Below are 24,049 nucleotides of genomic sequence, written 5' to 3'. Positions count from 1 at the left end.
CTCCATTTAGGCAGAAATTCAGTGTGAATTACCAAGAACAAATAACATCAGCATTTATCATTTATGTATTTTTGGGCAGATTTCAAGTGAAACCTGTGTTTGAATAAATGATTGCACTGCTGCATCCAGTTTATTGAAAAGAAAAGGAGAAGTTTGATTATCAGAGACCTTTTCATGGATCTGAAGAAAGAAAAAGTAGTGCCTGCAGCACTGCTTGTCCTTTTACTTTTTGTGTGGGAGAAGTTGGATCTCATTGGTGTTACTTGAAATGATGTTTTGGTTAAATAATAAGATAATTAAAACCTCCTTATTTACCAGTGTTGCAAAACTGATTTTCAGGCAAGTACAGAAGAATGCTGTTGGTTTGGAAAATTTTGCAAATTTTGTCAACTGTCTTAAATGGACTCTAATATTTATATGAAGTCACACACACTGACCTTAATGTAGTGAAATACCTCTATAGCTCTGTAACACAGCAGTTTAAAGCAAGTTAGTGCTGTTTAGTGTTGATGTTGCTTTTCTGGTGGCAGAATAGCAGGTCATCCCAGGTTCTGGTTGCTGTGGGAAGTGTTGCAGCCAAGAGCAGCAGATTCATGAAGTGAGGAGGTTGCTGCAGGCCCAGTGTCTGCACCATGTTCTTGTTTTTGGGAACTGGCTTTCATCACGTCCCACGGGGCTGGATGACTGTTGGCAGGTGGAGAATGTCAGGGATTTCTAAAACTTCCATGATGTGAGCTAAAACTCACTACATGGGGATAACAGGAAAGACACTTCAAAAGCACACCTGACCAAATTCAAGTGGTAATTTAGGCACTGGTGTGGTTTAGTAAGTTTCTATGGTCAGGGTTGTGGTGCTGCATATGATGCTCTCCAGGTATGACAGTTAGAGCTGTATATTAATCCAGTCAAAAGGGTAGTTCAACAGTTGACATCCTTTACAAGAAAATTCATGTAATTGTGCCTTCTTGAGGTTTTCATGAAACAATCTCCTGGAAAATGTTGACTCCTGACACAGTTACTTGTCCCACAAATCTTGGCAAAACTTGGTTTCATAGCCTTTGGTTGAGGCTTTGTTCTGTAACACAATGAAACACTGGGAACAGTTTTCCTGATGCTTGACCTCAGTGCCTAGAACCTTTCAGCTTTTCTGTTAAGTGTAATCTAACTGCACTCAAGGAGTTTAAGGAGCAGTCATTATAATTATTCTTTTGAAAGGTTCAAGAAAGAGATGCCAGCAAAGAGTGTAGAAATCATTCTTCTAACACTAGTCTTGGAAAAAAATCTCCAATCTTTATTTTAGAGGGTGTTATAAACATTTGGACATGAGGCACTGGAAGGCTTTGCACCTTTTTTTGGTTTTGTAGGTAAGCAAACTTTAGGTAATAGTGCTTTTGTCATTCTCATCCTGATGAGTTCTGAGTTGTTAGTAGCTGTCATAGGCTTCTGATTGTGGGGTAGGTGTTCCACTTTCACCAGCCTGTAAGGTTTCCTTTTACAGTTTACAAAACTGAATTTTTTTCACTGAGGGAAAGATGTAGTAGTATAGGGTGCTTATCCCTAGGGAATCCACGTGGGACATGGATGTTAAAAGTGCCTTAGTAGGATTTTGAATGCTTGTGTTAGTACTGAATCCACTCCTGTGTCAATTTCTCATACAGGATTTTTATGTGAAGGTTTTAAACGGAGTGGAAACTTGTCACTGGGACATTGGAATTCTTTGTCGTTACATTAAGGAGAAATCAGACTGCAGTCTTATTATGGTTTTGAATTGGAAGATAAAGAATTAGTGGATAGAAATCAGTCTATCTACTTGTTGTCTCCTGTCACCAGATGTGTTTATGAAGATAATGATTTCCCATCCCCAACACTTCCATTGTTTTTTATATACTTAGACTTTGTAAAACTACATCAGCATGATCTGAACATTCTGTCTGATGAGATGGCAAAGGTTTAGTACAATGTGAATGCTGATCTGTCACTGTGGCTCCAGCTCAGTTCAATCTGTTGTTACAGTGAGGCAGCAGTACTTTGTTATTATAGAAGTACTTTGGAAATACTGTTAATTCTATGGAATTAGGTCAAAGCTAAGTTCATTGTTTAGGCAGTATGGTTTTAGGGCAAAGAAACTGTAAGCAAATGTCCTCATGGTCCTCTTCAATGTTTGCATGCATGCTTTTATTTTAAAGACTAATTGGAAAAGCAGTCCTGTTCATGTTTTGGGATCGTCACCAACCACCAGATTGTATGTTTATTTCTCTTAACTAGGAATGATGTATGTGCTCTTACTGCTTTTATTTTTACTGTAAAATTACTGTTACTTCACAAAGGCATAGGACACTAAGAAATGTAATACAAGTGTCTTTCTGAACGTGCATTGTAATAATAAGAGATATTTAACTGTAGTCAGTGACACAAAATTTATGTAGTTGGAGAAAAAAATGTTTCTCCTAGAAGGTTAATGGCAGTTTTAACTCATGTTTCTCATTGGTGATGAATGATTCTTTTCTTCCCCTTGAAACAAGCCTCTCCTTTGAAAGTTACCTCTGAAAATTATAGAAGCAAAGCTATCCCAAGAGGCATATGTGATTGGAAAAAGAAAAGAAAAAGGAGTGTGGGGGCAGAAATTACCGCAAAGTTACCTCAAAGTTACATTACCGAGGGAAACGTTAGTATGTCGAAAGAGCCTTATTCTGGGCTGAAATTTGCAGCAAAGAAAATGAGGACAAACTAAGTATAAATAGATCATAGCACACATTATGCTGATGTTGTCTTGTTTTGTGTTTTACTATTTTATACTGTTTTTTAAATTAAATGTTCTTTTGTAACTCATGGCAATTAATGCTTCTTTACACTTCTAAGTTTAAAAAGCCCAAAACCACACTGCTGTGATAAACTGAGGAAGAACAACAGAGTTGCTGGCTTTGTTATGTGGTGGCAAGCTCTTAATTTCTTTTTCTTCTCCCTGATTCAAGCAGGAATCTTTTACCTTCTCCTTCCTTTATTTATGACGCACAGGTTAGACCCATCTAAGGAAGGCTTCTGGAACCCCTCTAGATAGGTACTTATATATCTTCCTAAATTTGTCTGTGTTGAACTTTTAGGGAGTTTTTTTCTTCAACATGGCAGTTATTTCTAGGATATTATTTTGTTTTGGTGGAAATACAGAACCTGGTTTAGTTTCTTTTTGTGCTTCCACAGGACATGTGTAACGATAATGGCAAATTTTTCCACTCACCTGTGATGCCAGCAGAGTAGTGAGTTGCCAAGCTGTATCTCCTCGGGTGAACTTCCCATCTCTCTTGCCACAACGTGTATCATCTGGGAAAAATAAAAATAAAAACATTTCATCTTTTATTTTCTTTTTTCCCTTTATAACTCTCAAATAAGGTGCAGTTGCATCATTCTTTCACTGTAGTACAATTCACTGTGCAATAATAAGATAAGTTGGTTAATGTGGTTAATATGTCTTTAACTTCTTGTCATTCAGGATGGTGATGAGTCATCTCCAATTCTAACAAGTCCTGAAATTGTTAAGATTCCAGATCCCCAGATGTCTATGGTAAGCATGCTCCATGTAATGCCATCTGTATTTTTGTTGAACTTTTTATAGAGATGAAAGCTTGCTGTCTTGAATACTTTAAAATTCCAATGGAAAGATGTATTTGACCAGTTGAGAAATATCAGTGGTTTCGAATTTTATAATTTCTTTTTCTGCTGCTGCTAGTTTAAAATAAATAATTGATTTAATGCTTATGTTCATCTGCTCCTTTCCTTACTTAATCTGCTTGCTTCTGATGTGTATGTAGGAAAGCAGAGAAGGGGGACTGTTGGCAAAAGAGGTCAGAGGGTGGGAATGTAAGGTAAGAGGGAGCTGAAGAAGCAAAAAGTAGAATTTAGAGGCTGGTGCAGTAACTCTTGGTCAATTCATCTGTTAAAATATTTTCTCCCTACACTCTCTTGTATGTTGTCTTTCATGTAGACAGTGCCTAAATACAGTTCTAGAAAAGATTTCCATTATTGTGGATGCCAATTCAGTGGGACAGGTATTGGCAGCTTTGGGAACCTTAATGTAAGTGGGCTTGTACTGGCAACACTGTTTGAGCACCTTGAAATCTAACACTGCAAGAGCAAGTCTGACAATGCTGGAAACTGCCTTGGCTGCTGAAATCTCGTTGGCACTGTGGCTCCTATTGTGTCTCCTACTGTTTCTAACATGGTATTAACAGTGGGACAAGTTTTTGAGATGTTTTTCTTGCATACAAAGCTTTATGGTGCAAACATCATCCTGAAAAGATGTTTTTGAAGTGTCTAGCACGTTTGAGTGCTGTCAATCACGTATGTGTTGACTGAAATGCTTACATTTTGCAGCAATTCACCAGAAGGCAAGGTAGAGTTTGTTAACTGTGTGAAGTCATAAACCAAAACAAACCCTAAAAATCCCCTTCACCTAGTATTAAAGCAGTTTTTTGTAAAACAAACAAACAAAAGGCCAGAAGGCGCTGTAGTTTTAGATGTGAATTTTAACTGCCATGCGTTTTCCAAGAGGCTGGTGATCTTCGCTAGATGGTTTCATTTCAGTAGTAATTTTCTTTGACTGAGTATTTATAAATACTGACTTACCCTCTGCGTTTAGGAGAACTTAGTAGAAAGCAAACATCACAAGCTTGCTCGAAGTTTAAGAAGTGGACCTTCTGATCATGACCTGAAGCCTAATGCAACTACACGAGATCAGCTTAATGTAAGTCAGTCATATGATGGCTAAATTCAGTTTTAATAGGTAGGTTAGTGATAATATATTTGATAATATATTGTTAGTCCTAATATATTTAATTGGTGACAAGTTAATTTCAGTTTATAGAAAACCGTTAATGATGAAATGCTGTTAAGCATTTGTTACAAAGGTGTAGTTAGAAGGGTCCAGCTCAGAAAGGAACAGAAGGTACTTGCTAATCTTTTTGTAAAACAGTTTTGGGTGGGTGAGAATGTGTCTTTTGTATGTACCATGTAGGTGTGAATGGTAGTCTTAAAGTAACTCTGTATGTTTGCCTTCACTGCTAGTTCAGTCAAACATAGCTGAGGAGCATCACCGTGATAGCATGAGAACTTTGTGTTGTTGGAAAGCTCTTTTTTTACCCCTAGCTATTTTTGTGTGTTGTCAGTGTTGGGCTTTGTCACTGTGTACTCCGTTAACTTGCTGCTCATTTGCCTGTTGATGTTTTTAAACTCACTTTCTGACCATGTATCTAATAGATCATAGTGAGTTATCCACCGACAAAGCAGCTAACTTACGAGGAACAGGATTTGGTTTGGAAATTCAGATATTACCTAACTCATCAGGAGAAGGTAAGTTGAATCACAGAATGTTTTGTGTTGGGAGAGACCTTAAAGATCATCTAGTAATGATCTGGAATTGTTTGATAAAACTAGTGCAAGAGCATCATCTGGCAGTCTTTCTACAACATCCTTTCCTTGCAGACATACAGAGCTTCAATGTCATAGAAACTAGTCAAGATTATTCTATTTTTTCTGTAATGTTACTGTTTTAAAAATTAGTGACTGAAAATTTTCCCATTAAATCATGTGAACTGGCTATTACTGCAGTAGTCTTTCTACAAACACTGACTGTCAGCTTAAAATGCCAGTTTCGCCAGTTTTGTCTTCAGCAGAAAAAATTATTGAAGAGGAGCTTCTTCATCCATTTTAGACAAGGGTTAGCATTACCAGAGTAAGGAGCAGCACACCGAAAACCTAGAGTAAATTGAATAACAAAATAATCCCTCATCAGTGGACTTTTTTTATGTAGCGGTAGTTGTGGTAGAGCAGTAACAATTATCTTTACATTTTCTTTGGATAACTCAACTCCTGTTTTTTGGGACATATTAAAACAACTCAATATTGTATTGTTACTTATATCAACAAGGTCTGTGCTTTTCTAAATATAATCTGAATCTAGTTCTACCTTAATGAAAAACATTAATTTTTGAAATAATTTGTTTAGTCTGCTGTTTTACTGATGAATTGTCCCACCTCTTTCTGTTTAGGCCCTGACAAAATTCTTAAAATGTGTCAACTGGGATCTACCACAAGAGGCAAAGCAAGCCCTGGAGCTGCTGGGCAAGTGGAAGCCCATGGATGTGGAAGACTCTCTAGAGCTTCTGTCATCCCACTTCACCAACCCAACGGTTCGGCGCTATGCTGTTGCCAGGCTTCAGCAGGCTGATGATGAGGTATTCGTTGGTCTGTGGGTGCAGGGAAAAGTCAGCTGGTCTCAGGAGTTTTAGTGTCATTGAGTACTTGAAATGTTTGCTACTTCTCAAGGCATTCAAGGGAGTAATAGTGAAGGAAAACACAAAATAATTCACTGTTGCTATTTACTGTAAGCTCTCTGAGGAGCAAAGTCTTCACATTATTAAATGTCACTCACTGATAATTGTCTTAGCATGAAGAGCCAGTAATAGCTGGTTTAGTCAAACAAGATAAAACAACCGTTGTTCTCCCCAGAAACCAGTGATAAATTTTGATTGTTAACCTGCATAGAAGTGCTCTGAACTTAAATAGTCGACTAAAGGATTTGCAACAAATCCATCTGGTAAAATGAAGCCGTATATCGTCATACTCTTTTGCTAAAGAAAATGAGCAGAAGAGCATCCGTGGAAATAGGGTGTTTCTAGTTGTATACTGATTAGCATATGATAAGCTCTGATCTGTGAGTAGAGCCCACATAATAGAATCTGTTAATTTTCAATGATTTATATATTTTATTTTCTACTGACATTAAAAAAAAAAAGCCAGGTTTGAATGTATTACAGTAACTCTTGAATCCTTGACAATCAATAGAGTTTAAAATAGGGAGCATAAATATATTTTCTCAAGCCTGCTTCAATAGCCAAGGTCATACTTCTTTGACTTTAAAAATGTACCTTTTACAAGGTATTTGAAGGTAGGTAAATGAAGCAAGTTGAATAGTAGAGGCAAATTCATTTTAAGCAGCATGTGATTAAAATTCTGTTCTTCAGTTTAAAATAAATCAGATATGTGTTTTTTTCTCTTTGAATCCCCTACTACACAAAGGATTAAAATGAAACTCCGTAAGAGTGGAGACAGTCTCCATTCTGGATACCATGGCCCAGAGTTTGTTTGAATTTTCTTCTTGGGAGACACAAACTGAAAGGATTTTTTTTGTGGATGCTGGCAACAAGTAGGGCAACTTAGCTAAAGAGAATTTTAAAGTACTAATTGCACTTAAATATTCACTAAATTAGCATTTACTGTCTTTGAGTAACTAAAAATAGTATGGTAATTCAGTATCTTTTGGGAGTCAAACTGCATCCAACAACAATTTTTCTGTTCTATATTAGTTGTTAGGGAGACCTCAGTTTCCGTGTTTACAAGTCACTAAATCCTGACCATATTTTTTTATAAATTAGAATTTTGAAAACATAATGGAGTTCTAGTTTGCTTTAACTGATGCCTTTAATTTACTTCCTTTTGTGTTTGTTTTTTTTTTTTCTTTCCTCCATAAGGATTTGCTGATGTACCTGCTACAGTTAGTCCAGGCATTGAAATATGAAAATTTTGATGACATAAAGAATGGACTAGAGCCTAGCAAAAGGGACAGTCAAGGTTCAATGTCAGAAACTATGTCAACATCTGGAACTAGTGCAGAAATAGACAGGTAAGAAGCGTAGACTTCCGTAGAAAGTCAGAAACATGTAACATTCTAAGCAATGAAATTATTTCTTCTTTTTTTGAGACATTTGCATATTCAACCCATTATTTTATAATCTGAAGCAGTGACAGAAAAGGAAAATGAATCTGTTTGCTGATTACAGATAGTTTACACAGCAAACATTCTTAATCTTGAAGTTGTGGCCTTTACTGCAGAAAAGGAAGACAACTTCTGGAGAGCAGGAAAAACATTGTTACTTCCTTCTGCAAAAGTTAGGATGTCTTCAGTGAAGTTCTACTTTCATTCACAGAATGTGTATCTAAATTTCAGTCAGTCTGAAATGGAAAGAAATTTCCTCCTACTCCTGCAAAAGGTGGTGTAGGGAGAGACCTGGGGAATCGTGCTTCTTATTCTTGCAGGAATGCAAAAGAAAGACTGAGATATCTAATTAATAAAGTATTAAGCAAAGTGTAAACCAACCTAGTTAACTGAAGTCTCCTGTGAATATCTGTTACAAATTGCCAGGATTTTTAGTCTTAAGCTTCTCATCATTTGTATCATTAGGGTATATTTTTTGATGTTACAATTCTGCAGCTTTTCATTGATCTTGCTGCAAAGCTCTAGAGTGAGTGTCTTGGAATATATGGTGTATTTTGAGGCTGCCATGATACTTAAACATAAGTAGAGCTATTTGCTTACTTCCTTTCAGGTAAATTTACTCTCTGAAAATTTTGCCTTGCAAATATTTCATTTGTCTGCTCTGTTATGTGTAGCTGCATTCCAGAGACGAGTGCTTGCAGGTGTTGTGTATTAGCAGCTTCATCTTAAGCAGTTTTGACAACAGCTTCTCCTGAAAATGCAGATCTGTTAAATTCTTATCTATGTCTGCTTATTTTGTATGGAAGATGAAACAAAATGCAAAGTTTGATGTAAGTGAATATCCTTCGCAGTCGTAAACTGTATACAGACACAGACACAGATTTTTGCTGTTTTCAGGAACTGCAGCTGTCAAAGTTGCTGTTTAGCAGTTTGTTCTGAAACAGGGTTGGAATGCTACCTTCAAAGATACTTCTCTTTCAGTTTTCTGAATTTATGTGCTGTGGAAGTGAAATTCATTGTTGTTTCCAGGCATGCTCCCTGGCCCCCAAGCAAGAACTTTGAATCATGCCAATTACATGCTTTCCTTTGTGTAGTTCCCAGATTATGAGTCCTATTCCACCTGTCTCCTCTCCACCTCTTACTTCTAAGACAAAAGAGCTTGCAGAAAATGAAAACCTTGATGTAAGTCAGATTTACCTTGTATTTTTGATACTTTTTGTTGACCTGGTACTGTTTCTAACTTTCATAGTTATTGGTCTTTCTCCAGTATCTTGCTGAATATTTAAAGTGCCCAAAGAATATAAATGTAAACTAGATGCTAAGAAAATAGCAATACAGGCCATGTGTTTCTGTGCATGGTCACAGTATCTGAAACTGGGGAACTGGGCATTGAATCTTTCATAAAATGAAAGTCCTCTTCTTTGAAGAAGAAAATTACTGCAAAGGCTACCACATACTTATCAAAAATTGACGATGTGTTCAAGGTGTTGTAAAGCAGGGGTTTTTTTAATGGAAAACGGTTATCCAAATGTTTTAGTCTCTGCAGTCTGTTCTTCCTGTAGCCATATTCTTTGGCACGTCATCTTTTTTGAACCTGAGACACTATGTTGATTTATTTCTGCAAAGGATTATTCTCAGTTTAAACCACAAAATGAGAATAGTAATAGAAATGGGACTGGATGGAGGGAAAGATAGAAGGTATAAAAAGTTTGAGGGAATCTGGGTTTAATATGATATGGAGATTAATTGGCTTTTGAACTAAAGACCTATTCCCTGTTGCAAATCGTCCTATTTGAGTCTCAGTACTGCAGAGAAAATAAGCCTCAAACTGAGCATATTGGTAAAGATACACAGATTTCTTGTTAGTTGAAATATTAAACCTTAGAAAAGCAGCTAAATGCTATGTATCTTCTACATTTTTTTTTTCTTAAAATGTAGAACATCTTCAAGATTTTTAGATTCTCTGGATACAAAACAGAGTAGGAAATTTCTTTTGGCATTGAATTTTACGGCAAGGGATAGTTACATAGGAGAAAAGTAACATAAATAGAAACTTTACATTAAAGATTTATTTTTGGAGAACACCATGTACTTTTGAAATATTGGTAAATAAATTACTGGAGTAGCAGACCATTTTTTCCTTCTAATGGTGTTGATGGTTTGAAGTAATATTAAAACTAATTTGATTTGGATATTAGGTTGGGTTGTATTCTGATTTTTTAAGGGAATATATCTCTCAAAACTCCCTTATATTTATTTGGGATTTTTTCTTGAGTTTGTCTCTCAAGTGCTTGGGACTTCTTTATAACTTAATTTTGCTCTTCTTAAATCTCTTCCAGCAAGACCTTTGCACTTTCTTGATATCACGAGCATGCAAAAATTCCACGTTGGCAAACTACTTATACTGGTATGTTAGAAATGGTTTATTGTTGTTAGAAATGGTTATTTATTCATACTGTATCAATATGTAATTGAAATCAAAGTATAATGCCCAGAAGGATGCTCAGCAAAAGATGACCTGTCTAGAGAACTAGAGAATATCTGTTTCTCTTAATATAATAATATGCATGTAATAATATGCATTTGGACATTATAATTATTAAAAGGAGTTTTTTTAAATGCAAAAATATCCTTTACTGTTAGACAAAGAAAGGTAATGTCTTGGGAATTAAGTACAGCATTACAAGAAACAGCCCAATTACAGGCTGTAAGTTGTCATTCAGATTGTTTATGGTGCTGGGAAGGAGATAAAGTTCATCTTCTGCTCTGCTTCTCTGTTTGGTTTGTGTTTATGGTTTTGACAGTGTTGGCTAGAACACTGAAGTTATGCACTTTGGTATTGATCAACATAGCAGACTGTTCTTGTAAAATTCTTACAAGAATCCTACGACCTGTCCTGAGAGAGACTCCATTTATAAATGTAATTTCTAACTTTTATTATTTCATTATTTTTTTTACTAGCTTGAATTTGAAGATATTTAAGTCCGTGATTTATGTACAGTTGCGAAGAGTCGTTAGTTCTGTTACTGTGTCCAAAGATAGTGTTTGGCTTGAGTAAAAAAAAAAATGCTGTTAAATTCAAATAACTAAAATAATTGCAGGATGAATCGATGTGAGTAGAAACCAAGTGCTTGACCAAATCAAATATTTTTCATTAAGATACATGTTGGTAATCGGTATGTTACCATATTTCTATCACGTTGATTGAAATTGTACACTTACATTTCCACTACATCTCAGATATTCAGGCTACAGAAAGTTCAAACATCCATAACTCTGAAGTTTTTGACTTATGACTTAAGAAAATTTCAACAACACAAACAAAAAAAGCCTACCAAACCAAGAACCCCAGTCAATTTATTCTTAGTTTTCTTTCCAGACATCTCAATTTCTCAGTGACAAAATAAAAATGTTGCAGCCACTGTTTGAGCTGACGTAGCCATAAATCCTCATGGTTCTTGATCAGTTGTATGTTTCAACTATCCAGACACAGCATGCACCTAAAATAATCGGTGGAAAAAGTACAATAACCCTTGAAAATCAAACCTTCTGCTCAGTCACTTGTCACTGTAGAGCTATCCTACGCTTTAACAGCAGCCTCAGAAGTCAGTGCTACTGCTTTTTCTGTCTCCTCTGTGGACGTATGAGACACCTATGCAAGTATGAGGCATTACTCTTAGTCCTTATTTCAAGATAGCTTCGAAAGACTGTCTAGGGCCTTTTAACAAATGAAGATAAAGATGGCATGTTTCAATTAATTATTTCCAGTTTTCCATGACGTTTAGGTGTTCAGATTTTATAAATATGGACTTGTTTTCACACATGTATTCATACGGGAACAGTGTATAATAGTATATTAGCCAAGTCCTAGAGGGAATCTTTAGTTATAGATTCCATGAGATAATGCACATGGAATAAATTACATACACCTTAATGTATATAATATATTGAGTATTTATAAATAAGACTAGTCAAATCTGATCATCTGCAAATGACAGACCTCTAATCTTCTCCCACAGTCATTCAGTGGCAAAGAGATTCTGCAGAATTATATAAGGAAAGGGTAATTCCAGCTGCCAGTGCAAAGTCCGAGTCCAGTTTTTGAATGTGTCACTTTCTTGACTGAGGGAGGCACTTTTAAATCCAAATGCAGTGTTTGCAAATCGACTGGCTTGCTAATTTCTTCTTTTTTTCACTACTGTTTATTATATTATATGTTTTTACTTTTATTATATGTTTATTAAAAGTTTTTGATAGTACCGGGAGATATATTGACCAACAGAAAGACCATCACTGCATAGCTACTTTTTGCTTGTCAGTGCTGCAAAAAGAAATAAGCACAAAAGCATACCAAGTGACTTCTTAATATCAAAACATAAATTCAGTATAACTGTCCCAAATTGAACTGTTTAAATCTTGTACCTGATTGGTAATTTTATAAATGGATTCTTACTTTGGAATGTAGACTTTTCCAAGCTGCTTTAGGGGCAACACCTGGCTCTTCCACCACTGCTAATGGTAAAACAGGGCGCAGGTATTGTGAGATTCTCCTTGGTTTTGCAGGTGTCCTTGAGTAGGAAGTTTGCAGCCACTGTATTATGTAGAGGGTGTTAGTACAGTGGAAAGCCTACTCCTCTTGTTGTACTGCTTGATTGGAGTGTTCATATTGTTTGGATTTCGGACGTGTCCTGTTTGAGTGATGACACTCTACTGTAAGTGAAATATCTCAGCAACTTTAACCGGCTCTCCTGATCCAAGTGGGAATTTGGGACTATGCAATTTTGAAGGGTTCAGCTGTCAGTTGAACTAGAGATCTCATTCCAAGATCGACTTCATTTTTAGTTCCAGGTCTATAATACAGAGCTAATGTGTTTCACACAAATTGTGTAGGACAGGAGTACAGCATAACTTGGGTTGTTTTTACACTGCAGGTATGTAATAGTGGAGTGTGAAGACCAAGACACTCAGCAGAGGGACCCAAAGACTCACGAAATGTACTTAAATGTGATGAGAAGATTCAGTCAGGCTTTGCTGAAGGTAATGCTTCTGTGTAAGGAAATATGTGGTGGTTTCGGGTAGTCCTTCCTTAAAAAGGCAGAGGTGTCTAAGAGGATGAAACTTTTTTTTGTGTCATATATATTGAAATTTTATAAAAGCTTCTGCTTTTGCTTGAATTTTGAATTTGTAGCAAAACCAAAGAAACTACTGAAAAGGAAAAGAACAGATATTGAGAACACTTCTTTCTTGTTGCTTGTTCCTGGTAGTAACATACTGTTTCTAAAATCCTCTGCCTTATTATGGGTCTAAAACCCTGTAAAAGCCTTGTGTAATCAGGCTAGTTTATTTACTGTTTCTTTATTGGAGGCACTTGTCCTTGAAATACAAATAGAGTGATCGATTTGTTGAATTCACAAACAGTGCTTGCTGTTCTGTGTGTCGGCAGCAGAGGGTGCTGGAGCAGCGGGGAAGAATAGCTAAAACAAAGCTGAAAAACCTTCTGTGAATTGGAAGTTATAATTTATAGCAAATGTACAGTCTGTCCTGATTTTCATATATCTCATACTTCATATTATTTCCAGTTTTAGGGGTGTTACTTCAATCTGACTCTTACGCTTCATAAGAATATTCCACGCTTATCCTTACTATCTTACTTTGGCTGTGTGAATAGGTTTGTCATGCGTGACTGTTCACCACTGAAGTTGTGTATGCAAATTGAAGTGCACTGTTAGGTCAGATAATTGATTGCCACCTGCAGTGATTCTGATTGTGTTTTACAGAAAATACCTTTTGAATTGACAGGAAATTGATCGCTATTCACTTAGCTCTTAAAAGCGCAAAGGTCTAAGAACAAAGGAATAATTTCTAGATAAAATAATTACAGAACAAGGAACTAATTCTGTTTCTTTTCATTCTCTTAGGGTGATAAGTCTGTCAGGGTTATGCGCTCGCTGTTGGCAGCCCAGCAGACATTTGTGGACCGGCTGGTTCATGTAATGAAAGCAGTGCAGCGTGAAAGTGGGAACCGCAAGAAAAAGGTAACTGAAAGCTTGGAAAACCTACCTGTGGCTTGAATCTGACAATAAGAAGTTAGCTTTCCATAAAAAAAATTCTTATCACTGAGATTTATAACAGGTGTCCATTGTCCTGTAATAATTTTGCTTAATGGTAAACAAACTTTGGAGAGGTTTCAATGGGCCAAGGTTCCAAAGTGTTCTAAAAGTTTGTAGATGAAAAACAGAAGAGGCCCTTGAGAACACTCTTGGGTATTTTGGCAGAAGAAGGATGTGAGGATAATTTAATAGCTGATAATACAACAGTGAACAAGCTGTGGGGGACATGGGAAGGTAGCAGAGGTTATTGTGATGTATTATGCGGGGATAGATAGTGAAATTTAGTTAGCAGCTGTATCTATAATTTATAAAATTGCTTGACTATATAAACACTAGATAGAGTATCTCCTTTCTTATTCAGATTACTACAAATAGAGAATTTTTATTTTCCTGGATTTTATGAGCGAAAGCTTGATTCTTTGGACATATAAAGAATTGAATAAATTGAATATTTGTTAATAATGCATCCTTTCTTTTACATACCTAGTATGTGTTTTATGTTTTGTAAGTTTTTTTCTTAAACAATTTTTCTTTCTTTTAGAATGAGAGGCTTCAGGCATTGTTAGCTGATAATGAAAAGATGAATTTAGCAGATATGGAACTTATTCCACTTCCTCTGGAACCTCAGGTGAAAATTAAAGGAATTATCCCTGAAAAAGCCACACTCTTCAAGGTAAGTGAGATCTTCTGAATAGCTGAAATACAAACAAATCTTGTGAGCAGCAAGCTTAGAAACATCAGTTGAAAGATTTAAAGGGACAGACATCGTTGAGGCAAAATGTAACTGTAGTGTGCTCTGAAAGTGATTAAACAACTCTTTATGTTCTTTTTTTTTTCAAATTCCAAACTTAAAAGCAGCTTTTATAAGACTGATACAGATTATGAAGTTTAGAATTTCCCAGAACTTTCTTCCTATGTTCAGCAGGAATACTTAGGATCTTAGGATCAAAATGATGCAAATCAAGGCAGATGTGCCACCTCTCAGCTACACATGCGTGTCTGTTCCATTACAAAATAAAACTTAAGTTCATAGGGAGCAATAAGCAATAAAGTGTTCTTGTCATGCAGTTGCAGTAAGCTGACAGGTAGATCCTGTATCCCTACAGTTGGTAATTCCATAAACCAATCTGTAGCAGCTGCTTGTGATCATGTGGCCATCCCTTAATCTTAACAGCCAGTGTACTGCTGAAAGGCTGGGGTTGTTTTGTTTATTATACTACTTCAAATGTAAGTTAATGCCTGCAGTGTAAGTTATTACCTGTGGTCACAATGATGTAGGGCCTCTTTACAAATTTGGTTTCAATTCATAGAGGTGACTGTAATGTAATTTTAGGATGACCAAAATATGCTTTACAAGCTGGGCCTATGTCCAGGAGGCATTCTCTGCCAGTTAAAAAAACATACAAGCTACTGTGACAGCCAGCATCTCTACTAGGTCCTAAATTTATTATCATCAGTAGTTTTAGCAGGCTGCTTGTTGGCTGTGATATGATTTATGTTTACTTAAAATCGGAATATTTTTGCATAGTTTTCTACCAGCTCTAGATTGCTTCTTTAGCTACCTGTTAGTCTCTTTGAAGGGTATGCATGCTCTTGCACCTTTGATTGGAGGCAACATTGGAAAGATTTTGTCAGGAAAACAACGTTTGGCAGATTTGAGTCAGCATTTTTTGTGAATGTGATTTAAAGCTTGAGGAAAGAATGTGGACAAAAAGATTGCTGGAACAGCATCTGAATGTTTCCTATCAATAATAACAGCTGAAGTTGTTCAGAGCAAACTTGAATCAGTCTTTTGTATATTGGTCTCGTATAGGAATGCAAAGACTTCAGGACCAAAACCATGAGCTTGTTTCAAAATCATATATTTTTTCTTCTCCTGATTCTAAAAGGTTACAGATTTCCATTTAATATCTCACTCTGTGCTGTGGGATAAAAAAACCAAACAGACCTAAAAAGGGAAGAATGAGTAATTTCTGGTGCCGTGGACATTACGTGTTAGCTTTTGTAGGACTACATAAAGAATAATTTTGCCTTTATTTATGGAACTTAATAGTTTTGAAACATTAACTGTATATGAAAATCTAATCTAACTACTCAACATTAAACCCTGTATCCTCAATTATTTTTGTTTGTTTTGGTTTGGAGGGAAGTGACTTGGTCAGTTGCAGTGGATTATATCCTTCATGTAGGTAATTGATCCTCTTCAAACCATTTTATGCAGAAAAATATTAAGCAATTAAATGGGCTTTGTCAAACAAGAATGTAAAAGGCATTTTTGCTTTTACTAAATAGGTTAAGGAAGCAATTAATTGTTTAAGATGTCTTGCCCCTAGCAATTCTTTGTTGCTTATCCTATAATTGTGTCTCTTCTTGTTCTGGACAGTTTAAATTTGTTTTGTTGTGACCTTTGTATACTGCTTCTTTGTTGATTGGAATTACATGCATACAGAAAAAAAATAGAATACTTCTTTCCTGTTCTACCACCGTGGGAAGTTCAGAGGGCGAATGTATCCTTCATATTCCTTGATTTAAAAAAAAGAAGGAAAGCCTTAATGTGTTTTTCTTTCTGAAAATATGGTTAGAATCAGACTTTTGGTAATTGGAAATGGTACACTCTGTCTGTTGAGTCACTACAAGTGCAATACAAAGGCTTGTATTTCAGAACTCTGTTGTAGCCGTGTGTTCATATAAGCATTGCTGTGAACCAGCTTAGTAGAATATTTCCTTTTCCAGAGTGCCTTAATGCCTGCTCAGTTATTCTTCAAGACAGAAGATGGAGGCAAATATCCAGTAATTTTTAAGCATGGTGATGATTTACGTCAAGATCAACTTATTCTTCAGATTATTTCACTCATGGATAAGGTGAGAATTATTAATCGCCATCCTTGTCTTTCAGTTTTCATGATTTTCCTTGTCAAAAGCAAGACTGTTAAACACTGTTAATGCAGCTTGTATTGCTAATACATTACAGAGTTCTCAGATCTTAGATGGCTTTTTTCTTTTCATTATAGTCATGCAATTATCCTGTGTAGATTATATTTTTTTGGTTTTTTTTAAATTGCCATACAGGCTTTCACTCATTATCAGTTTGAGTGAGAAACAGTGGAGATCAATGTCCAGTACATATCCTTTCAGAAATGGAATCTGCCTTTCTGTTTAATTCATCTTTGCTTCTGTGTTTTGTTTTTGTTGGGTTTTTTGTTTTTTTTTTTCCAGCTCTTAAGGAAAGAGAATCTGGACTTGAAGCTGACACCCTATAAAGTGCTGGCAACTAGTACGAAACATGGTATGAATACTGTTATTTCCTAAAAATACAGTATGGAAAGGAAACTTATCCCTATGTTCGTAGACAGTGTGTAACAAAATCTTGTTGCAATGCAAGTCATGAAAATAAACAACCTAAGTGACCACATTATTCCATAGGTCAGTCAGATACCTTCAATAAAAGAGGCCTGGTCTGGATTTGGAGTAGGTGACAATCAGTAGTGTGTCAGTCTTTGCTGGTAGCTTGTTGTGTGATCTCGAACAAATAACACTCGTATTTAGGGATGTTTGCATGAAATTGAGGAGAAAAGCGAATCAGAATCAAACTTGGCTCTGCTTTTAGATACATTCTTGATAAATATTTAGAAAGCCATTAAGATTCTTTCTCTTCTCACAAAAACTTGGAACAACAGACCTTTTGCAAGATAATTTGATGTTAGTAACAAGTTGTTTTAAAACTATTGAAGGCAGAAAATTGGAATATAGGACAAAAATGTGGGGGTTTTTTCTGATGAGAAGCAGTGTGTATTAGTGTTGTCTGTTCATAAACACACATTATAGAGTAGCTTGACAATTCTGTGTGCTGGAAACCTTCTGGTTGTTTTCTGTCACAGGCTTCATGCAGTTTATTCAGTCAGTACCAGTTGCAGAAGTTCTTGCTACTGAGGAAACAATACAGGTACGTGATGAGGGAATTTTAAGTTGTCTTCTAATCAAACAGTGTAGCTTGCAGGTGTAGATCTTGTACAAAATTCCTTCAGTCTATCACCTAATTTTTTTTATCTGTGCTTAGAATACAAATTACGGCTTGAAACATTGAGAGTATTTACAGCAGATGTTTTACTTTAAAAATGTGTACTTAAATGACTGCTTGAGTATCTTGTGTTCTAAAAGTAATATGATTTAAATAATTAAAGTGTAATTTAGTTGTGAAATTGAAATTCTAGCTTTGCTGTAATGATGAATGGGAGATACCTGACACTTTTTTCTGAACTTTTTAGTTTCACAATGTTTGTCATTCATTCATTAGTTTTGACTTGACACCTTGTCAAAGTATGCTATAACGGTTCTTTTGATGTAAAAACTAATTTGTTCATATTTCTGAAGACTGTTTCCTTGACACAGTGGATGTTTAGATACTATAACTTGGTTTTGTTAGCAAACTTTCTGTAATTCTCATGGAATTGAGTAGGGACGCGTAGCAATAGTGGCACACAAAACTCATGCTAGGTCGAAGCACACCACACAAGCCAAGCTAGGTAGCAGAGATCAACTGGTTGAGATAAATATAGATAGATAAAAACATACTGAATTGCCATATGAGGTAAATAGCTATTAAGTTTTTTAATGAAAATAGAACATATTTATGTGGATTCAACTTGTCACAGCACCTGTTTTCAGTTTTTTGTAGTTGATAATGAAGTTTGCATTTGTTTATAGCTCAGTAACAGTGAGCCAAAGCACACTAGCTCCTGGTTCCTAAAAACTACATATATTAAAAATATGGAGATTAAAATTTTCTTACCATTGGTCATTATCATTTGCTTAACAGATAAGCGTATCAAATGCTTATCACTTATAAAAATGCTTGTCATTTATCAACGAGCAGCATAAGTTTATTATCAAGTTGCATAAGTTTATGTAGCTTTCCATTCTGTAAAGGTTATGATAAGCTACAGCTGCACAGTCAATAATCATACAGATCCTAGAGTGTTTTCTTGGCAATCCTTTGTAATCTTAAAAGTGCACTATTCATAATTTAGTCCATTATGTGGTTTTTATAAAATAATATCTTTAGAAATCTCAGATCTTTGTTTGCAAAGCCTAGCCATGATCTTTAGAAATGCTTGTGAAACTGTCATTTTGCAATTACTTATTACATCAAATTCCAATAGGAAATAGGTGTTTTTGTTGCTGTGGAGACATAAGAAGCAATTGTTCCTATAAAGAATTATTAATCCAAATAGACAAAACACAAAAAGAATGAGATCTTAGTTTGCTGCACTGATCAATGGCAAAATACGTTACAGAGCCCAGATTTCCTGTGCTGAGGCATGACAGAATAGCTGGGCATTGTAGGCCAGGGAAATAAAAACTAATGAATTAGGTGTTGTAAATGTTTGTTTTACGCCTCCTGTAAATGTTCATTTTGGATTTCACAGCTGTTCTATTAAAGATCAACATTGTATATAAACATTAACTTCTGAAAAGATTCAAAGCAAGTAATCCAATACTGGCTGTTAATGCAGATCTGCAGGAAAGAAAAGGTGTTTTGATATTTGAGTGTTACTTACCTTCTATCAGCAGTCTTAGAATGACAGTTCATGTTTTAGAATTTCATTGAAATAGTTGTCTTAATTTTTTCATTATGATTTTAGTCATCTGTACGCATCCAGGTGGCCACTATGCTCCTCTTAAGTGCTCCTCCTCAGTGCTTGCTTAGATTTTTCTTAATGGAACAAACTTGTGCTTAGACTTGGATTTAATTTAATGATCTTTTCTCTTAGTCAATTTTCTTCTGGCTGGTGGTTAGGACTGTTTTGGCCCTATCCACATTTCACAGGAAATGTCAAGTTTTTATTATAATAAATTGAGATATTATAATAACCTGGGTTTATTTTCTTTTTAAACTCAGTAGCAGCACCTGGTTTTCTTGAGTAATAGGGAAACATATAATGATGATAAACCTTGTAGGAGACTGCTCCCCAAATGAAGTTACAAAGCAGGACCCTTAATCCTGGTTTAGTTTTTGTTGACCTGACCTAAACAATTTGCTTGGAAAGTATTGTCACTCACTGATTAGTAACTTTTCAATGCATTGGTAATTTTATGAAACATTTAATAAATAAAAGTGCTTTTCAATTTGTGTGTTGAATGTACGAATGTGATGATTGAGACAGAACATAAGTAAAGATCTTATTAAATAAGATCTTACTAGGTATTTTGGGAGTGGTCGTTAGTTTAACAGATTTTAATAATGGCCATTTGTGGTCTTGGTTCAGATATTTTTTTCTAAAGATCCAATTTCATATCATGTGGAATAACTAAATATCTTCATGACATTCTCTCCAGAACTTCTTCAGAAAACATGCACCTAGTGACACTGGCCCTCATGGGATAAGTGCAGAGGTGATGGACACATATGTTAAGAGCTGTGGTAAGTTACAGTCTTACAGCTGATAACTTCATACCTGAAGTCTAAAGGATGAAGGGGATGAGGTATTTGAGACATTTCAGTTTAGATGACTGCAAACAGGACACTGTGCATGTACTTCCTGTCAGAATTCCTGGGAAAAGGATCATTTTGAGCCTGGCATGTCATACACAAGTCCTCTCTTTGTTCTTATAGTTGAGGATAAGTTAAGTACTCTTTGCTTTCCAGCAGTAATCTTACCTCTGCCCCTCTGCATTGTGAGTTGGGGAGATCTAAAGCATTTTATATAATAATTCTTTTGTATTGAAATTTTAATTTGTTTTGAAAACATTAGGGTCTTCAAACTGTTTTGGTTAATGGGTGAAAGTAACAGTTAAAAGAGTTTGCTCTTTATCACTGCCAGACTTACTGCTGGGCTTGTGAATGCTTCTGACGTGAACATTCAGATTCATATCAGTGTCTAATGCTGGTTTACAGTGCCCTTACAATATCTTCAGTTCGAAATATCTAGAGTCATTTTGCTCAAAATATTTCAGCTTCCTTTGAAATATCTTAATCCCAATATTGAACCAATTTAGTCTTTTTAGTGTAAAAGACGTTAATTGTGTATTAAGAAGTTAAAATCTGGGCAGTACTGAATAAATTTCAAGTGTTTTATTCAAATTTTCTTCACGGTGCTGATAATTTTGCTTATTCTTCGCAAGCACCGTTGCTGCCTGAGTCTCTGTGCTATATTTATTACTAGTGAACAAGACCTAAGATAATGTCATATACTTTCTTTAATTGTGTGGAACTTGTTGCTCTCCAGGAAGGGTACTTATATTGATGTTTACAATTTACTTGTTACAGCTGGTTATTGTGTGATTACTTATATCCTTGGAGTTGGAGATAGACATCTGGATAATCTGCTGCTAACAAAAACAGGTAATTCTTTTTAGCAGTATAATTTTGTAGCAGCAGTTGTTTAATTTGTAATGTGTTGGCACTTTTTTGTTCCATTTTCCTTGTGAGTATAACCCACTGAATGTTGTAGATTAGAATATATTTTAAAATGTAAGTTATGTTGTCTCTTTTAAGGTAACATTTGATCCAGTGATTAAGAAGACTTCTTAATTAGAGGAAATGAAGGATTTGAAAGCTAAGCTATTCCAACTATTAGAATCAATGCTTTGGGAGGGAGGGAAATGCAAGTGTTTTTGTTGAAAATGAGTTCATATGTATCTGCATAAACATCACAAAGTTTTTACAAATAACATTTCTTATAGGAGACTTTTTTTTTTCCAATTTTTGTGCTGGGCTTACTTTTACTTGCTGGCTTACTTTTGAACTACAGCTTCCCTAGGAGTTCTGATGCCTTGAATACCTTCATTACATAGTGATGGAGAGTTAAGAGTCGTGGTTGAATGTTTATCATAAAGTGAAATGCTTATTGAATGAGAAACATATAAATAAAAAATGTTATTTGAAAAAAGAAGGAGGAGGCTTGTTAGTTTTACAGATAAGGCTGAAGCTTGTATTGCTTTGAACAGGCATACTCTCAAAGAGTAGAAAATAAACACTGGGCCTTGATTATGGTAAAAGGTCTTTCTCCAAGCTCACAGGGGAACAACTAAAGGAAGTGTGTTTTTCCTTATCTGCTTGAAAATGTACAAACAGTAGTTTAAAAATGTGTCTTGGGAGGTCTCTGTCATTTGTCAATGGTGATGAGTATATATCTTTTCATAGCACACTCTTCTTCCTGAAGTAGCAATAGTTTAGTGGTTTGATTTTGGGATAAAATGCATCTTACCTGTCTCTGTTAAAGAGTAACAGCACAGTGACTTAGTGGAAGAGTTTAGGGAGTGCAGCAGAGGGCAGTGCACATCCACCATACACCCTGAGCCTGACTGCATGTGCTCTGCCACATGCTGAGAGGTTTTGTGAGAAATCCTTGTGTTCCAAATACAACAAAGACTTGCTGCAAAGGCTTGTGTCTTGCTACAGAGAATCCCTTAGCCTTAAGTTGGAAAAAACTAATTTCATTCTTCTCTTGAAGGATCCATGCTCTAAGTACCTTCTTCAAAATTGTATAACCCTATATGCATCCTTTCTTGATGATATTTATTTAATGAATTGAAGGCTTCCAGTATGGTAAAGAATGCTGGGTACCAGCTGTGGGTTCACATACGTCTCTTGGATTTATATGGCAATAAATACCATTAACATTTTTTGGCTCTACCTTTTATTTCCGTGAATGTAGCCACATCTCTGTTTGACTCCTTCCGATAGAATTGGTGCACCACCTTCTAACATACAAATGTCTATGCTTCTAACAGATACAGTATAATTTAAATATTAAGCAGTAGTTACTGACATTCATAAAAAACAGTGTTAGGAATGTATTTTTTATGTGACCGTGTCAGTTATCTTGATGAAGTAATTTCTGCGGTCTTTCATGACTCTTATGCCTATAGTTCTGGAAACAGTGACTTTTTTTTAGTAGTGTTGAGCAGGACATCTAAATTTTCAGGTTTTTAAATGCTCTGTATCATTTTACTTCAAGGACAACTGTAGCAGTTTTTGTGGAAAGAGGTGTGGGAAACCTTCAGGCAAAACATCCTTATGTGTCAGTAATGTTAAAAATTGCAAGAGTACTTGCATCAGTTTCATAAATGGTCTTAGCTGGTGACCTGAAGGTCATATTATATAGTCAGTATTGCATAACAGGAATATTTATTTTCTCTGAAAACTTTGAATTTTCTACTTCTTCTGGAGATTAAATATATTATTAATTGCTCTGTATTATAATTTCTTGTTTCCAAATCTTTAGCAGCAAATATTACTGTGCTTTGTAAACAGTAAGACGCTTTTGCAGCTGAATGCCCAGTTTTAAGCAGTATCAGTGCCTCCTTTTAGGGCTACAGACTGGTTTATATATCAAAGCCAGCATCTGAATCAACAGCTAATGTTTTCTTTGTTGCCTTGGAAAGAGGATCTGCATGGTTGTGTAGCGGGGATTGTGATACATGAGGTGTAGCTGTTCAGTTAACTTTCATGGAAGACGCACTAGGCTAGTATGTTGCAATTCATGCCTTCCCCAAAAAACATTTTGTTCTGCATTTGTTCCACTCTCTGATTTTGATTGTAGAGTTGGGATCTAGGTACTGATAAAATACCCAGATATGGATGTCTTCATGTTTCCTAAACCTTTTAGAAGAGTAAGACATCGGTACAGCCATCAGTAGTGTTTCAGCTTTCACAAAGAAGTGTAGTCTCCCTTCCCATTAGAGTTGTCTTAGTAATTTCAACTTGCTTTATAGACATAAAAAGATTTCCCAAAGGTCCAGGCTGTGTGTAGATATTTCAGGATACCCTAGACTTTCAAATGGCTTTCTTGAGTAGCCGGGCACGTGGTGTGTCTGACGAGCTAACCCACCCTGGTGACTGGCCAGCTTCATCTTTCAATAATCCCTATGTGTAGATTCAAGTTCCCAGTGTGCGTTCCCAAAGTACAGGTGCTTTGACCTGAGCCATACACCTGAAATTGTTCTGTAGCAGGAGGGCAAATTGCTATGTGGATAAAATCAGGTTATAAATATCTTCAGAGCAGGTCAAAGACTGAACAGTCAGAACTTGAAAACCACATTTGGTTTTAGCATCATGTTACATGTGCTATCATGTGTTGATAGGTGAAAGGGCTGTGCTGTCTTCTAATTTATTGCTTAGAGGTAGAGCTGTGGTCTGTCTCCAGTGTGAAGTGCCCCAACTGACATC

The 24,049-nt window shown here is 35.8% G+C and overlaps 1 protein-coding gene across 2 annotated transcripts in view; it reads left to right on the top strand.

The window, feature by feature from the left end:
* PIK3C3 (phosphatidylinositol 3-kinase catalytic subunit type 3) overlaps positions 1–24,049 on the top strand; it is a 69,164-nt gene that overhangs the window by 15,497 nt on the left and 29,618 nt on the right. For both annotated transcript variants that reach the window (XM_017819798.1, XM_017819797.1), the window contains exons 7-21: positions 3,488–3,559; positions 4,634–4,738; positions 5,251–5,343; positions 6,042–6,227; positions 7,524–7,675; positions 8,863–8,950; positions 10,108–10,175; positions 12,700–12,805; positions 13,687–13,803; positions 14,420–14,551; positions 16,612–16,740; positions 17,095–17,164; positions 17,757–17,821; positions 20,215–20,299; positions 21,146–21,220. In XM_017819798.1, coding sequence (XP_017675287.1) covers positions 3,488–3,559; positions 4,634–4,738; positions 5,251–5,343; positions 6,042–6,227; positions 7,524–7,675; positions 8,863–8,950; positions 10,108–10,175; positions 12,700–12,805; positions 13,687–13,803; positions 14,420–14,551; positions 16,612–16,740; positions 17,095–17,164; positions 17,757–17,821; positions 20,215–20,299; positions 21,146–21,220 — 1,543 coding nt within the window. The remainder of the gene's footprint in view (positions 1–3,487; positions 3,560–4,633; positions 4,739–5,250; positions 5,344–6,041; positions 6,228–7,523; positions 7,676–8,862; positions 8,951–10,107; positions 10,176–12,699; positions 12,806–13,686; positions 13,804–14,419; positions 14,552–16,611; positions 16,741–17,094; positions 17,165–17,756; positions 17,822–20,214; positions 20,300–21,145; positions 21,221–24,049) is intronic.

This window comes from Lepidothrix coronata, unplaced genomic scaffold (assembly GCF_001604755.1).
Source record: "Lepidothrix coronata isolate B3197 unplaced genomic scaffold, Lepidothrix_coronata-1.0 Scaffold77, whole genome shotgun sequence".
NCBI lineage: Eukaryota > Metazoa > Chordata > Aves > Passeriformes > Pipridae > Lepidothrix > Lepidothrix coronata.
Note: the sequence above shows the minus strand (reverse complement) of the source record. Positions and strands in the feature narration are given on the sequence as shown.